The sequence below is a fragment of the Aplidium turbinatum genome, chromosome 10 (genome assembly GCF_918807975.1).
Source record: "Aplidium turbinatum chromosome 10, kaAplTurb1.1, whole genome shotgun sequence".
Lineage (NCBI taxonomy): Eukaryota > Metazoa > Chordata > Ascidiacea > Aplousobranchia > Polyclinidae > Aplidium > Aplidium turbinatum.
Window position 1 is genome coordinate 20,416,917 of NC_137481.1, and position 16,927 is coordinate 20,433,843.

The 16,927-nt window shown below is 38.0% G+C and overlaps 1 protein-coding gene and 1 long non-coding RNA gene across 2 annotated transcripts; one reads left to right on the plus strand and one right to left on the minus strand.

Annotated features, from left to right (window-relative positions):
• Positions 1-270: 270 nt before the first annotated feature.
• LOC145777999 (uncharacterized) lies at positions 271-11,320 on the minus strand. The gene is made up of 9 exons (XM_082589380.1): positions 11,170-11,320; positions 10,768-10,853; positions 9,322-9,420; positions 8,652-8,772; positions 7,881-8,063; positions 6,368-6,470; positions 3,649-3,797; positions 1,759-1,931; positions 271-1,231 (listed from the first exon to the last, which is right to left on the minus strand). The coding sequence occupies exons 1-9, from the start codon at positions 11,231-11,233 to the stop codon at positions 977-979; spliced, it is 1,233 nt and encodes a 410-aa protein (XP_082445506.1). The 5' UTR covers positions 11,234-11,320; the 3' UTR covers positions 271-976.
• On the plus strand, positions 7,244-8,753 carry LOC145778002 (uncharacterized). The gene is made up of 3 exons (XR_014290402.1): positions 7,244-7,462; positions 7,777-8,071; positions 8,654-8,753. It is a non-coding gene; the product is annotated as an uncharacterized LOC145778002 (long non-coding RNA).
• Positions 11,321-16,927: the final 5,607 nt, after the last annotated feature.

Below are 16,927 nucleotides of genomic sequence, written 5' to 3' on the forward strand. Positions count from 1 at the left end.
TGCCCTCTTTAGGGCCAATAAACCTATATTTAGGGATGTACGAAACTCCGCTTTTTTGCCTGTCGTAACGGGAAGGGGCCATTCTTAATTTGACTAAATTTTTGCGCAGTTTCAAAACCACTTTGTCAGCACGATGTAGCCTGCGAAAGATGTAAAATGTTATAAATCAACTGATAGTGTGATGCATGAACATTCTGATGACCGGACGACTTGAAAGGTTTCGCACCCCTTCCTTTACAAGCTCAACAGGTTAGCCTACACTCGTGTGAGTACAAAATCAAGTTTTAACTTCTGCAAATGTCGAATCTATGTAGAACGGAAAATCTTTTCTAGCTGGTTTGCCGTCTTTCTGAAATAAGCCGAGGCAGTGTTGTTTGCGATGCTGACGTTCAAGCAGAGTGAAATTGGAGGGAGGAAAGCTGCACCAGAGAAAAATGCTTAGGCTATGGCCTGCTAAACTGGACAACGACATTTGCTTAAGCAAAGTAATTTTATTATTCAGCATCATAGCCAACAAAGGATAAAGCTTTAATTTTCAGAGATGTCAAAACTTTTGTTGTTGGTCTTGTAGGCTACAGTAGCAGGGAATCTATCTCGACCAATTCCTTGCTCATCTTAGAAATGCCGTTCTTTTTACATTAATTAAACGTGTGACGTTGAATCTACGGAAAAAAGACAGATTTTGCTGGGTGAAAATGATGTGGCTTGTGTGAAAAAATAAGTGACCGTACTAAGGTGCTGTATCAGGCTACATACCTGTATTTAGAAGTAAGTTCAACGCTACTAAAATGTAATTTATCACATTATCAATATTATAAGCCCATGGGGTAGAAAAAACTTTGTTATAGATTGCTTTGTGGCCAGAGGAATAGCCGGTTTAGTCCAGTAACAAATCACTGTGTGGCAAGCTGTAGTTTGTTCAGTCACAGGATACAGTTGCGATGCATTTCCTTTTAAACTAAACAAATTGGGAGGATCAAGGCAAGGGTGCCGGAGTAGGTTCATCAGTAAATATGTTTCCAAATACAACTTCCGTTGGTGTTGTAGTTACACCGAATGGTGAAGGAATATTGTCGCATGGATTTCTGCAAAGGTGGAAAATCAAATCTTCAATGAAGATCATGTCGGAAGGATCCTCTTCAAAAAAGAGTCTCTCCTGGCTTCCAGCTATCTCCAATAATTGACGTCTGTAATCTGGGTCCGTGTTGAGGTTCGACCCGATGGCATACGTCTGCATGATAAAGAACACAATGTCTTCCTTCAGGCTAGCCTATTTATTTGAACATACAGTTTCGGGAGAAACTGAACGTATCCTGACGTATCACTGACTCAGATTATTTTTTAAATTATTTTGTTACGTTGCGGTTGCATTTTATCTTATTTAGGATAAACCAAAGTTGGTTTCTCGGCAGTCGAGTGTAGCAAAAATTGACAACGATAGACACGTGTTTCGCCCATAAGGCTGGGCTCGTCAGTATCGCACCACTAACTCTTGCCACAAAGTTCTCAACCGCTGCTTTTGTCAGTCAATTAAATCCTCAATTGAAACTAAAGTTAGGTTACTTTCAATGCAGCATTAGGACAAGCTTGATTTACTAAGCCAATGTCAAAGGCATTTTCTACATTGTTAGACGTGCAAAAAAACTGGTTATTCCACTTTTTCTAAATTGGTCGCTATTTTGAAACGTTGCTCCCATTCTTTAACTATTAATTCTTCGTGTAATTATTTATTACATGTAATTTGTAAAAAAAACTCACCACAAATCCTCGTTCTCGTAAAGTATTTGATATTTCGAGAACGTCGTCTGATGACGTATTATCTGCCTGAAGGATGATCACATTTCGCACATTCAGACGATCCCCCCTTTGTGGTATGAAATAATTTTCCAACACGTACTCAAGTGCAGCACCAGCTTGTACAGGATCCTCATCTGCAAGTGAATTTTCAACGTCAATCGTGCTGTAAAGAGTTTAAGAAAATATTTATCTTCAAAAAAGTAATTTTGAGACATTTTTTTGTTTACCTTCAGTATTCTAAACCGAGAGTCTCTACCTTAAATTGCTTTGAGGGCCAAATTAATGTTTGTAACTTAACCCAAGGATCGCAATAAACAATAAAAAGTCAACAAAACAAAATAACACAGTAAGACCGCATTAAAAGAAAAAGGTTAGAAAAATAGCAACGAAGTTTAAAAGTTTTTAATTGTTTTTGTAAGAAATTTCGTTTTCTGTGTTATTTTTAATGTTAAATGACAACGTTAAAATGAGCAAAGGCGTGCATTTGACAAGCAAGCAGCAGGCTTCGGTCAACAAACAACACAACTGTTTTTAACAAATCTCTCATCACATAATTTCTAAGCCTCTGGGCATTACAACACGTGTTCCTTGATCTGTTAAACGTCTTGTAAACCGTAGGATAGCCTACTCATATAAGTGCGTTTTTCCAATAACATCAGTGATTGTTAGTTGGTATTGTAGTCTAATTATAATTTCTTGAAATTCTACCTTTACTTTATATGCAACAAATAATAAGTAAGCATGCATAAACGTTATGGCAGTCCACTTTTTGCACAAATAGATTGAATACATTCTGGCTGCATAAAATACTTGAAAATCTTGTTTTAACGTCTAGCAAGCCCAACTTCAGATTTATACAGCTTAGGCAATGTCTAGAAATTCATACGATACGAATTCTTATCAATTTTAATGCTGAATTAAAGCCATTACATGAAACGTCGGATTACTTCCCATTCCAATGCAAGAATTTTGCAGCATTTAGCGGGGTTTTCGCACAAAGTTATTTTTTAGATCAACGCCAGTTTACAGCCTGTAAACAATTAAGTTTCTTTCGATCGTCTAGACCAGGGCTACTCCACTGGCGGACCGCGGTCCGAATCCGGACCTTCTGAGTGTTGATGGTGGACCTTGAGCTTTTGGAAGAATAACCTCATTGCCACGTTTCAGGGCTTCTTTAAACATATTTCTACTGGGAAGAAGCATTTTTCACTATGATTATCCTAGTTTCTGGGGGGCTTCGACTTCCAGACTCCCCAACACTTTCTCAGAAATTCAATTAGAGTTACATTTTAGCTAAAAAAGTGATTTGGTACAGATAGTTTAACTTTCGTAGTTGCCTGGGAAATAATTTAATTATTTACCTGACCGCTAAAAATATTCAACTTGCCAAACTGGACCTTAGTTAACATTAGTTGAGTAACCCTGTTCTAGGGTCTAGGCTATTTTAATAACCTTCATATTTATTTTATTCAATTTCATTTAATCGGCCGACACATGCAATATGTTGACTTCTTTTTTCCTGAAGAATTTCTCGTTTATAAAATCCACCATTGTTCTCACCTGCTCTTCTATCAAAACTGATCAAAGGCCAAGCAAACCAATGAAGACAACCACAAACTTTTTATGCGAAGAATTTAATCTCTTACAGAACACAGGCCAAAAAAACTACGAGAAGTTGCTGAACATCGCTAATTATGGAGACTTTTTATTGAAGCTGTTTTGCACCCAACCGGTGTAAAATAATAAATAAATTATTATCATCATCGTAACTATTATCATCATTGTAATTATTATCATCATTGTAATTATTATCATAATTGTAATTATTATCATCATTGTAATTATTATAACCTGCAGTGTAGGGAAGAGTTGAAACTTTTTCCAAAAATCCGTCTAAATTTTCCATGAACTCAGGGAGGTATATGGCAAGATCACTGTGCACTTTGCTGCCGTAAGATAGCACTCCCACGCGCGAGCTGTCGTTACTCAAAGTAAACTGCCTGAAAATTTAAACCCCAACTTGTTGAAAATTTTACTGACAGATTCTTCAATTACAAATTTACAAGTCTACAAAAGAGGTTTCTGTTTACACTTTTTTAAATGTGGGATTGAAAAGTATTTTTACTGAGCAGGCCAAGGCCAGTTGAAAAGCTATATTGGGCCCAGTACCAATGACATTAACCTGTTAACAGGCTCCCAAAACAAAACACCACGAAACAATGCACAATAAAAAATACATAAACAACATTTTTTTAATCTTCCGGCCCACCGCAAAGGTCTCGGGCTCCTAGTTTTATTCTTATTTTAGCCTGGATTCAAATGTATCTCTTGGACTCCCTTGCCAATGCTACTACCGAGGCCTATGCTTACTGCCGCTTTACTAGGCCAGGGGTCACCAAACTACGGCCCGCGAACTGATTTCATCCGGCTAGCCACGTGCTGCAGAAATAACAGCTGCACTACAACTGTTAAGGAAAAAAGTTACCAAACTTTTTGTAAAGGACTGACGTTGCTGTTTATCATTAGGCCACCACAAATGGGGACAGCCTAGGCCAAATTTGGTAAGATATAGTGTTTTTTCAAGAGCACGATGCCCTGTAGTGTATCATAGCAGGGGATAACTTTTCCAGCAATCTTTTGATTTTCATCACAACTTTGCTATTCCATCGCTGACTTTGTTATTTATTGTGCTCAATTCAAGTCAATGGAGATTCTAAATAGTTGTAGCCTATACCTTTTCGCAATTTGCAGCCGGCCCGCAGCTGTTAATCTCGCAGCAATCCGGCCCTCAGAGCAGGCCCGTAGCCAGCCGGGGGCCAGGGGGGGCCTCGCCCCCCCTGAAAAAAATTTCGCCCCCCCCTGGCAGAATTCCAACATTCTCGAGCAACAGCTACAATTATAATGATTTTGCCCATCTTTCCCGTTGCAGAGCTCCAACCTAGGCCCAATTAACTACAATTATTGTTTTGTTTAGTTAACAGCTAAGATGATTAAACAATTTCGCCCCCTCCCCTTCTACCCTCTCCTTTGGCAACCTCAACATGTTCAATTCAACCAAGGCCAACACGTGTTAGGTTGGTAGAAAAATTGTCAGAAACTGTACAAAATAAAAATGTTTTGGGAAAGAATGATAATCTAACAAAGAGGGAATGGTTTTCCAGCAGGCCTACAAACCGGTACAAATTAGGCTATTTGATATCAGCTGTCGCTATCTCGGTAACATACCTAATTCTAAGGGTCAGTGATAAACCAAATTTGTGCAGTGATAAATCGTAAAATGTGCAGTGGTAAAGCAAGTGGTTTTTGAAGACAACGCATACAAAATAGGCCATGTGTGATTGTGTAATATGGACCATCTTGAGTCTGATGCAAATAAATAAATAAATAAAAATAAACCCGTAATCTTTTAAGCAGTGTTTATTTTTTCTCTTCAATCCAATCAGTGTAAATAAATTTTGTGTCTAGTTTTCTGATCTGTGAAGTGTTCAACCTTGGAGCAGATATTGCTACATTTGGATCTAGCACTGCCGTTTGTGAGTGTGGATTCTCAGTGTTAACAAGGGTTGACGCTCCCACTAGACGGAGCATGTTACAACCAAGACAGGTAAACTTGGTGCTTATGGCCTTTGAACATTCTGTATCGAAATCTATCGATTTAGACTTGTTTGTGAGACGGTTTGCATCCAAACATCCACGACTGCAATTGCAATAGACTAGCTCACGGGAATGTAATCATATATATAAAAATTCTCGGCACTAGCTTCTTCGAGCCAGTTAAAGTTTTTGCTCATAACAAGTACCGCTATTTATACAACAAGTCAACAATTGCTGTGTTATGTTGGTCATTGTCAGTGGCGTAGCCAAGGGGGGGGGGGGGGGTTGCGGGTTGCAACCCCCCCTTTGGCACGCGTGTGATGTCACGATATTGAGAATGATGCTTTTAGTCTCTTTATGTTTCTAAAACAAAGTTTGCCTAATTTTAAACGAAACTGCAAAGAGCGAGTTTTGCCATTACCAAACATTCAAATATCTCAGCCAGGAATTAGCAACAAGAAAACATAAAGACTTGTAGCTTTATTTCCGAAAAATGCCGAAGAAAACATGATCTTATCCTTTTGCTATGCCACCGGACAGCACCATTTTATAGGAATATTCATACCCACATTTTTGTTGAAAATGCTCTCAGAATGCACCAAATTCAAAGTAATTTTTCAAAATTTTCTGGGGGAGGCCCCCCAGACCCCCCGCCGTTGGGTGTCGCCATAAACGAAACACGCCGCCAACCCCCCCCCCCTTTCAATATTTCTGGCTACGCTACTGATCATTGTAATATGGTTGCCGTGATTTAAGTAGCGGATAAATAAGAGACCAGTGTTGGTCTTAACACTTATCTGATATATTGCAATTTTTGTGGATACCGGTATTTAAGAGGTTAAAATGCCAAAATCATTTAAATTTTTTCGGCCCCCCCTAACAAAAAGTTGGCCCCCCCTTGCTCTGCGGTCTGGCTACGGCCCTGCCTCAGAGAAAAAAGTTTAGTGACCCTTGGACTAGGCCAAAAGTAACTTACCCCACGATGGAAATCAGCTTGTTCTGGAATTCTTCCCATGCTTCAATATTGTTTGCTTGCCGCATAAATAAGATGTCGTTGTAAAGAAAATCTGGGCAAGATCCTACGAGAAATGATAGTTTTATTGAAACTGACATTTTGCAGATTAGTTTGCTACCGTATGATTGAAAGCTTGCATTTGCATGTTCAAATAATACACCCAGATAGATTTAATTGGAAGATTTGAAATGCCAACACTCAATAAAATAGAAATTTATACTGTATAAGTTTAAGGCAACTGAAGTTTCTTTACGGCATCTCCATTTTAAGTGCAACCATAATAGCTTAACAGACTATAGGCCCATGACTGATTTCTCAAAACCTATTTTGAAGATCTGTAAACTTTATAATCAGCGTAGTAGGTTAGGCAACGGTAAAATTTACAGCACTAGTAAAATTTTCTTAGTAGGTCTATAATTTCCACAATAAAAACTAAGCTGGTTTTTGACAAAAATTTTAAAGCGCATACTATATGTAGACCTACCATACGTCCCGGTTTGGCCGGGACAGTCCCGGCTTAAACGTCTGTCCCGGTGTCCCGTCCCGGTTAGCAAAATGTCTCGGAATTTTACTTTAGTGAAATTTTAAAATTAACTCCAACCTGATGCAAAATTATGAAATAATTCCGTCCCAAAAGGCTTAACTTTGCTTTAACTCGAGGCTTATTTTAATATCCTAATTTTTTTAGCTTATTAGGTTGAGTAAAATATCGCCCATAACTTGAGAAATCCTTTAGTTAGGGAATAATGAGTGACGTTTATTGCGTCATTATTCTATTGACTTCAATGAAACGATGGTTTCTGAATGCATCCCCCTATAAATATTTGATTTGTGAGTTAGTGTTAGTGTTATTTCTTTGTTCTCAGTGTTTGTTCTTGTATTTTACTTTAAATAAAGTAATAAAAAATTTTATTCAATCTAAGTAGAATACTATATTATGCAATATTAAAGCTTATAAATATAAACATGGAATAAAAATTTGCCAAGCTCAGGCTTTCGTCCAGTTATTTCATTCATAGTTTGAAGTTTATCCCGGATTATGCCCAAGAAATTATGGTAAGTCTAAGTCCATATTTGTTTGTTTTTGTTTTGTTTATCTTTATCCTGCGTTGCGGGAAAGCGGACTTGAGCGCTATGCATCGATCACACCTGACCCACGCTGCAGCCGACTGCTTGACCCACGCTGATCACAGCCTGGGTCAAGCAGTGCTGATCACGCTGATCACACCCATCGATCACAGCCTGACCCACGCTGCTGCTGCAATGTCTGTTTCCGGTTGTCTACTTTACTTATGATTTAAATTTGGTACTACCCATTACTCGAAATCGATCACTGGGTAGAGGCAATTATCGTAAAGTTTCTTGCCCAGAGAAACAACAGCAAGTGCGGGTGGCTGGAGTCGAACATGCAGGCTCTCAACTGCGAGCCCAACGCGCTAACCACTCGGCCACGGCTGCCGAGTGGTTAGCTTACTTGCACAACAAGGAAGAGGGGTGGACCATTCGCCATATTGAAGGCATTCACTTCGTTGATTCTCGAAAGGAAAAAGAAAGTATCCTGGAGTAGTACAGCGGTAGTCGCAAAGAGAGCTGGTCTCATTGTTTTTCGTGCAATCAACTTCGCCATTCAAAAGAGTCTCCCGAGGTGGACAATCGACTGAAACGGTAACACTGCAGATTTTCTCACTTGTAATTTCAATAGCCTAAACTTCAAATAAAATAGCTTGTGCCATCACCAGCTAACAGAAATAACACCTTTCTCAAAAGCTTTGAAAACGTTCACCCCGTTAGCTCAGTGGTTACGCGCCCGGCTCAAGATCACGCGGCGCTTGTTCGACTCTCGGGGTGTGCGGCTGTGCGCTTAAGCAACGCATGTCAGGACTACTCTCCATTCATCGGCACTTAGTGAATGGAATAATTCCCAAGCAACAACACTTCAACCATCGGAAGTTTCACTCTGTCAATCTCGGTGACCGGCCCTGCGTCAAGAGCCTCTACAAGTATGCGAAACTACTAGGAATAACCAACCAAGGCTTTGTCAGTCCGAGGATAAAGATTTAAAAACCTAACCAAACGTCGGGCAATATCTAGCTCGCTTTGTTCCACACAGGCAGGTAACCTGTAGTTGGTGATATTTCTAAAAATCATTGGACTTAAGTGATAGTTGTATTGAATTTAGCCTTACTTAGGTGAAAGTCTTTAGTTGTGATTAGACTTGTTTGCTTTGAGTTACAAAAATACTTACAGCTCATTCCACCGCAAGCATTTGAATTCAAATTGCAATCATCTCCATTACAGCAGCAAGTACAGGCTGAACTTTCTTGATCAGTGTTGCATTCTGTGATCCCATTCACATCTGGTATGACCTGCAACAAAATATGAATGAGTAATAAAAAATAGAATACGCAGAGAGAGAATGGTTAATGTTACTGACAGAAGTGGCTTAAGTTTGCTCCAGCATATCCCGCAGACCTAAATGCGAAAACGTTTTAAAAGTGTATATCTGGTGATTTTACTTCATTTCCAATATTTTTGTGCTTTTGTGCAATATTACTTGCAAGATCATCAAACTGAGACAATAAAAGCAAAGGCGATGAAAGCAGTAGCCTAATGCCTAGGCAGGGAAACAGACGCCTTTCTCACATTAGTTCAACTTCCATGAAAAAATCTGGCGCTGAAATCTAGGCTTTTTGCAAACTGACCCAATGACTCGAAAATTAGAAGCAACCTTTGCAATATTAAACTAAAGGACAATATTTAACTTGAAAATATTTAATCCACGTGCAGAAACTCCACAGTCCTTATGCAAAAGAGATGGTGATTATGTGATGTTAATTTCTTAGTTTGTCCAGATAAATTTCTTTTGTGTTATGTACTTACAATATAATTAAATATTAGATTATTCTTGAACAAACCTGAGCCCTGGCTTGAATTAGACAAGCTCCTGTTTGCTTGCAGCTCTTTGTAACCGCAAACTTTGGACCGCAGCGACGAACGAGAGTCTGACAGGCTTCCTACAAATACATGAATTTTTAGTAACGATTCAAGATTAAATATAAAACAGAAATGGCAAAGACAGATGAGTTATATTACACGGGTCACCAAACTATAATGGCTCACAAGCCACATGCGACTTTAAGTGGCTCTTTAAACTTTTAGAAAAATGATTTCAACTGAATAAGATAGAAATTGGAAGAATTGATAGGAAAAGTGTAAATGATTTTCAAGTTAAAATTACTAATTTATAAAATGTCAAGTTCAGTTTTTCTCCTCTTGAAAACCAATTTGGAGTTGATTTGATCATTGGGGATCACCAATTTTCAAATTCATTGATATCTTAAGCATTTGTAGTAAAAATAAAACTACTGAAATTGCACAAAAATTTTACTGTAAAAGTGGGCATAGGCCAACTCTGGACTACAATTGAGTCCTGGAAAGAAGAAATAATTTTTTTTAAACCGACAAAAACTAGCACCCGGCCCTCACTATGTTCAGCACAACATATTATTTCGAGGCATTTAATTTCGTGATTAAATTAAAACGTTGTGTAGTGTTGATGGCTCCTTCCGATTGGGATGTAAAGGGGAGTTTAACACGTCATGTCCAACGGAACTGCTCTGAACAGCTTTAATGTCCTAATGACGTCTGCAGACGTTGAATCAATGTAAAAATGATGAAATTTGCTGTCTAGAAACAGTCGAAAATCAAACATCTTACAGCGCAAATGGAGACTCACGGTATTTGCCTTATCTAGAAATACTTACCATTACGGTTGACGGGGGTCCAGGGGTACTTTTGGATTTAATTTAGATCTATGACGGGAATGATTTTTACGGGCACGGAGTCATTTCAAAGGGCCCGAAATCAAAAAAGCCATCGAGTATTTTTTGGATATAAGCCTAGCAGGCTACGTTTTCTCAGAGAGAAGTGCCTTGACTTGAGACCCGAGGATCTCAATAGTAGCCTATCCGGATCAAAATTATCCCCCTAACGGCTTTGATACTTCTATGTAGCCTATATACCCCGACACAGGCTGAGGCTGGAAACTGTAATTCTTAAATTTCTGATGAATGTTGTCAGTTTAAGAGTTTATTTTAATGCAATGAATGTATTACTTTAATTTTCATATTATAGTTTTTAAACTTCAATCTTATGACATTTGCTCAAGTATGACCCAAGTGTGGCTATCCTTATATGGCCACCTTATTAAAAGCTACGTATAGCTTAGTTTCTTTCTTCTTAGATGTTGTACCAACCTGTTGGTTTGTAACAAGCTTGACTCTTTCCAAATTGAAACAAAATGCATGATAACCTATAAACTTTGACTATTATTTTCTTGTTCTTATGCAAAACGTTATCACCTGGTTGGGTAAGCAAGTTTTCCAAGCTCCTCTAAACATGCAATGGAACATGGTTGGCTGGTTATCACAAGTCCAGCAACGTATGCCTGCGTTGAAATTTTACATAAAGAAGGTAATGGTGCAAGTCTAATTGTAGCGATTTTATTCTTCATATCATTGAAGGACTTTGCTCGCACTATGAACACAAGACAAACGTACTCTTTTTTAAAGAGGTTTCACTCCCTGGAAAACTGGTAGATTGAAATGTTTTATTATATTTTGGCTGACATTTGCTGCCAATAATAAGACAATAACTCTTTAAAAATTAAAATCAATTAAAAACAGTTTTGAAAAGAAGCGAATTTTAATATTCGAAGTTATCTAAAACAATGTAGGCTAAGTAAAATGAAGGTTGTTGCGTACCTGAACAGCCATTAAACACAAACACCAGAAGAAAGGCAGCTAGCAATGCTGAATAAATCCTCATTTTACAAAAAAACTCCACAAAACCCCAATCCTTACCGCAGAAACAACCTAACTTGTGCCTGGAAATTAACAAAGTAGGTATCGTATTTTTCGTCTAGTTGAAAAAACGCTTCTGAAGCTTGACAAACAAGTTCTTCCGTTACGAATATTTTTGTCCAACAAATGTCACTTGTTATTTAAACAGCAAATCTTACCCGCAGGCAAATCGACTTACGAAATTGGAAAATACATTTTTTTTTCTGTGAAGTTTTTTTTGTACGTAGGTAAGCTCAGACAAAGTTGCGAACATTTTATCGATTTTAATAGCCTTACAAAATAGGTTTTTTGATTTAGCCTACTTTATTTTGGCTGCTTCAGGGAATAGCATGCATCAAAGTGCGTTCAATCATCTCTGAACCAACAATTTACAAACAACAACACTTTCAATCTCTGCGACCGGGGCTATGTCAGTGATGTAAATCATCTACAAGTAGGCTATGCGAAACCGCCAAGATTACGTTTCCGCAAACTTCAGAACTGAATGACCCCTTTTCGACCGGAAGAGCCCCAGGTGAAAACGTGTTCCAAATCTAACGACACTCGTCAGAAAGTCAAGGATTACAGTTTGTTTCTCCAACCATAGCCTATGGCGTGGTATACAGTTCCAGAAATTCTGATAAATGTTGTGCTGTCGTATGCTCCAGGTAAAGGTGATTTCCATACTTGATCCAAGCATAGGGGAATGAGAAGATGAGGTTCTCTTTATAGTAAGCCTGTGGCACTAGCGAGAGTAGGATGGCCAGTTCCTTTTTCTCGGCGGTTTTTCCTTCAGCAACTATGCCCACCCAATTTATTACACCTCAAGTGGAGATGAGCAGTGTTTTTCAACAAGCAGCTGAAACCGGGAGTTGAACCAGGATTGCATGATTGGAAAGCAAACACCTTATTCATTGCGCCATCCCACTGCACGTATATGCTCTCTAACGTTACCAATAAGCTATAGTAATAACTAATAATGTTATGGTTTCATTTATTGTCGCTCTACAACAGCTAAGGTCTTTTATCGAGAGGGCTAATTTTTAATTTTATATCAGATTTACGATGTCATCACATTATTACCCGACTGTATTCTCGCTGGGTTATGCAAGAAAAAACACAGTCGGTAGGCCTACGGTTTTTAAACTCTTCTGTTCTGACTCGACCTAGAATCGATCTCGCAGATCTACCAGCACCAGATCCGAAGGCGATAGCCACTCGGTTACTGAGCTGGTAATAAGTTATAGAAAAGGTTGCCAAGGGTGGGAGGTATTTATTTAAGACTAAATTTCCCTTGAGCATTTGTGTCTTAAAAAAGTACTTCCTTTGTCAAGGCGTTGTCTTTGCCAAAGTTTTTGAAAATTCCACTGACCATTTCTTGTAGGTAGCCTAGATGCTGAGGTTGTTCAAATGTTGAATAACTTATGCATGTTATGAAAGCTTTGCTATCCAAAAATTATCAAAGAGTTTTGTAAACCTCGCATGATTTCAAATCATGTACTTGACAGCAGCGAGGTGAATGCTTGCATTCTCATTCACTACAACAATTTTAGTACGGTACATATTTGCCGGAGAGGGTGGCTAATTCTCACACCCGTTGGTCGACGTTGCCTTACATGCGAGAGTGGGAGCTCCCGATGTTGGGGTGCTCAGCAAAGGCAAGTAGACCCTTGTGTTCTACCAGAAACAACTTAGGTTTGTGGTACCGAAATACAGTAGAACAAAATCCCAAAAGCGTATTAAGCTGTTTCGTGCCACATATTTATTTACTATCATAAATGAACGGGTGTACCTACCAGTGGCGTATATTCAGGGTGTTCAAGGTGTGCACTGAACACCCCAAGAAATCCAGAAAAGAAGAAAACTTCCATCGGTTGTCGATGTTCTTTACTTTCATGATATTCTAACATCTTGCTGCATGCTGATTGCTTTCTTTTCAATTGCAAAACTCGTCCCCTTCTAATTTTAATACTCCAACGTTTGAGGTCATTGCCTTTAATTTTTTTCGGTCATTACCTTTAAGCTGGGTGTGCACTGACAGCTTTGCAAGTGCTATTTAAAATAAACAATTAAGAAAAATGACGTCACAAGGTAGCGAAAACAGCAATGGTTTTAGGTCAGCCAGGCTGTGCACTCGCTGATCTGCACACCTTGGCGCGTCATTGGGGGAATCCTAGGCAATAGCAAGTTTTAGCTTGTTGGATTAGAGTTTGAGGTGATCAGAGTTGGAAGCAAGATAAGATAAAATGTTTTTTATGCACCAAGTGCCAGTAAATTAGGACTAGCTTGTCTGAATCTGCAACAAAGCTTATGGCAACAGCCAATATCATTGATGCACCATTCTAAAACAACACATCTAATCGTTTTGTAATTAGAGTGTTTGTATGTTACTGGTATTGTACCTTATTGCTGAAACACCTTAATTATGTAGCAGGTGCCAGCTGACTCAAAGTCGCTTTCTGTGTCTCCTGGTTTGTCTCACATTAATTATTGCGTATGTTTGTTTCGTGTTGGTTGTACCACCGGTAAGGTATATAATATATATATTAAAATGTGAAGCCAATGAACAAAATGATACCGGTACTGATAATAAAAAAATTGGCTAGTGGCTAAAGCTGCGTTTAGACTACATCTGTTTTTACTACATGTTTGTTTTTAATTCGCTTGTACATTTCTCAAGGTGTTGCGACCGTGCCTAATCCTTGCATGAAGTAAATCATTTCCATCTCAAGCACACTTTAACTTTCGCGTTTTTTCAGACTCCTGCTATGTTATGGCAAGTAATATTGTTCGTTTTGATGGTCGGAAATAAAAACTGAACTGAAGTATGTGACTTTAGAAATGCAACTTAATGTTTGATATTATTAAGTCTTTCATTCAATAGGCGCTGTCAAATAAATATCTATTTTGTATTCTTCTCCATTCCGACAACATTATTTTTGTCAGTTCTGTTCATGTTCAGAATTTGTGCTGAAAATGCTCTCAGAACGCACCAAATTCAATGTTAATTTTAAAAATTTTCTGGGGGAGGCCCCCCAGACCCCCCGCTGTTACTTTGCCGTCACTGAACACCCTGTCAAAGTGGTCACGATACGCCACTGACTACCTACAAACATTCGGATTGGCCCACGAAGTAAGAAAAGGATCGACAAAGGGCACAAACTTGTTTATATAGCTTCAACAAGAGAAGATAAAAGACCAGAAACCTCTGAACCACACTGTCTGCAGTTAATTACCTTGTTAAGCATTTTATTTCTAATCATGAGAAAGAGTTTTAAAGTCATGTAATTTTGATTTTTTTTGTGGAGTTACATGTGCTTGAGAGGTTACTGATATTTTTGTTTTCATTTGTCATAATCCTGCTTATTTACCCTTGCGTAGGCTATTCATCCATACTCCAATCGTTGTCGAAATGCCCCCTGGTTGAAGAGGGGTAGAGTCTGTCATCTTTTTTAGGTTTAAATCTAAAATTTTGTTTTTTGCTGATAAGTACTGTATTCTACAAGAAAAAAATGCACTAAATTACATTTGCTATGTCGTTAACATCATCTTGTGGTAGTTTCAAATACCTTAGCATTATGTCTAGGATTATAAAACCAGGATTCCGGTTCGGCGACTTTATCACTTTTTAAGCGATGAAATCAATTTCAAATTAGATTGTACTTCAAATTGTTTTGCCAGAGTTTTGTACGGTTCGTAAAAAGTACTTATGTAACCTTGATTATCCAGTAAGTCTTCTTAACATATGCCAACATTTGTCGCAATTTACCCACTCACACCAGCAAGGCAGTTTGCTCCTATTTCCTGACTGCGTCTGGCTCTTATCAGAAGCAATCAGATACAATTTATCACTTTTTCACTTCAAGTTGTTCACGAGTCTTTTCAGTGATTTATAGTATAGACCACATTGTAAAAGTCAAATTTTGTTACTGTTGGCCTACCGGTACTTGACGTTAAGAATGCAAGAGTATCACTACTGCATAGGCTAACTATCATGAAAGAAATGTTGGCCATGATGCGATAAGTTGGAGGTGACATGTTATCGGAGTTACATTGTAGAATTTACTGACAACAAGCACTATCAATTAATGAATTTAAAAGAAGCTTAACCTACATCCGCTCTTAAACCGACCAGTTAAAAAAGATCTGCTCAAATATTCTTCTTGTCTTCTCACCATGGAAAATTATCCTACGTATTTGCATTTCCTAACGTTGGTTGAACCTTATAATAATCATCATCACGGATATTGTGAAGCGGCGGCGGTCGATTACCCTTGTGGCAAGAATTAGTGGTGCGATTCTGATGAGCCCAGCCTCATGGGCGAAACACGGCGTCTATCGCTGTAAATTTTTTTTTATAATCGGCTACCTAGAAACCATGGCCATCTAAAGATACGGCCTGATTTGTCACATTTTGCAGAAATTTTCAGATTTTGCTAACTTTGGGCGAATGTTTAAATAAATTTTTCTAAAAATTATATTTTTACACTTTCTTTACTGCTTTCCCCAGATGATAGAATAGGTTTTACAATCTTCAGATGTTGAAAAACAAAAAAAATTTGATTTCGAAGATTTTAGTCAGACTGTTAATTTTTCAAGAACAGTCTGATTCAGCGTTTTTCAACTTACTTTTTCTCATTTTCTACTGCTTCCCCAAAGCAACAAAAAGCTTTTATATCGTTAGGAGTTAGCAAAAAGCAAAAAAATATCAGAAAATGTCCCTCAAACACTAGCAGTAGCTCGTAGCTGTAATCAAAATCTGCAAAATGTGACAAATCAGGCCGCATCTCCAGATGGCTATGCTAGAAACATAATCAGGGTTATCGCAAATTAAAATATTTTTTGTCAACATATTTCATTTCGCTTCGATGGAAAGCTCTTCTGCATTCGCAGACCATCCACGGAGCCAAACTGCATTTGGGCACACTAGAATAGAAACATTGAGCAAATTTAAAAATATTTTTTTGAGTAAAACCAAAGAAATGTTTTAATAAACAGCAGGTTTTCAGCAAGCAATTACCATTTTTTGATATTGAATTATGTATGCCGACTTTCTACAATTGCAATCAACTTTGTTTTTGCTTCATGTCATATTAGTGAGAATACAGCGACAAGAGCCGGAAAATGTTACGTAATAGTCTTGTATTTAGCGATTCAAATGGTGACACAAAATAAAGCCATTTCTTATTGTTTATAATTGTTGATTTTATCCAAGACCGGATGTATGACGTAGACATCAAATCGAAGAAACAAAGAATCATTTTAAAACCGAAACAACGAAAAGTTCTCCTCGTTAGTGAAATTTTCTGCAAATATTTTTAGGGACAAAAATGATTTATTAATCTAAGAAAATTTTCAATAATCACGAAAGGTCACTAATGCGCCCAAAAAAAGGGTCATTTATTCAAAGCATCACTTTCGTCTTCCATTAGATCATCATAAGGGATCGTCGCATCAGAAAGACTGTCATCTGCTGCGAAAAATGTACTAAATATTAATATTCTTATTTTGCAAAAACAAAGCACAAAAATTTGTAAAACAATAGGTAAGATAATAACACTTAAGATCAAGTACAGAGCAGCTGTTCCTCGATTGTCAGAAAAATTAAGAACTGGGTAAACAGCAGAATTTACTCCAGTGAAATACAATATTAGAATATAAAAAACGTAAACAATGGCAT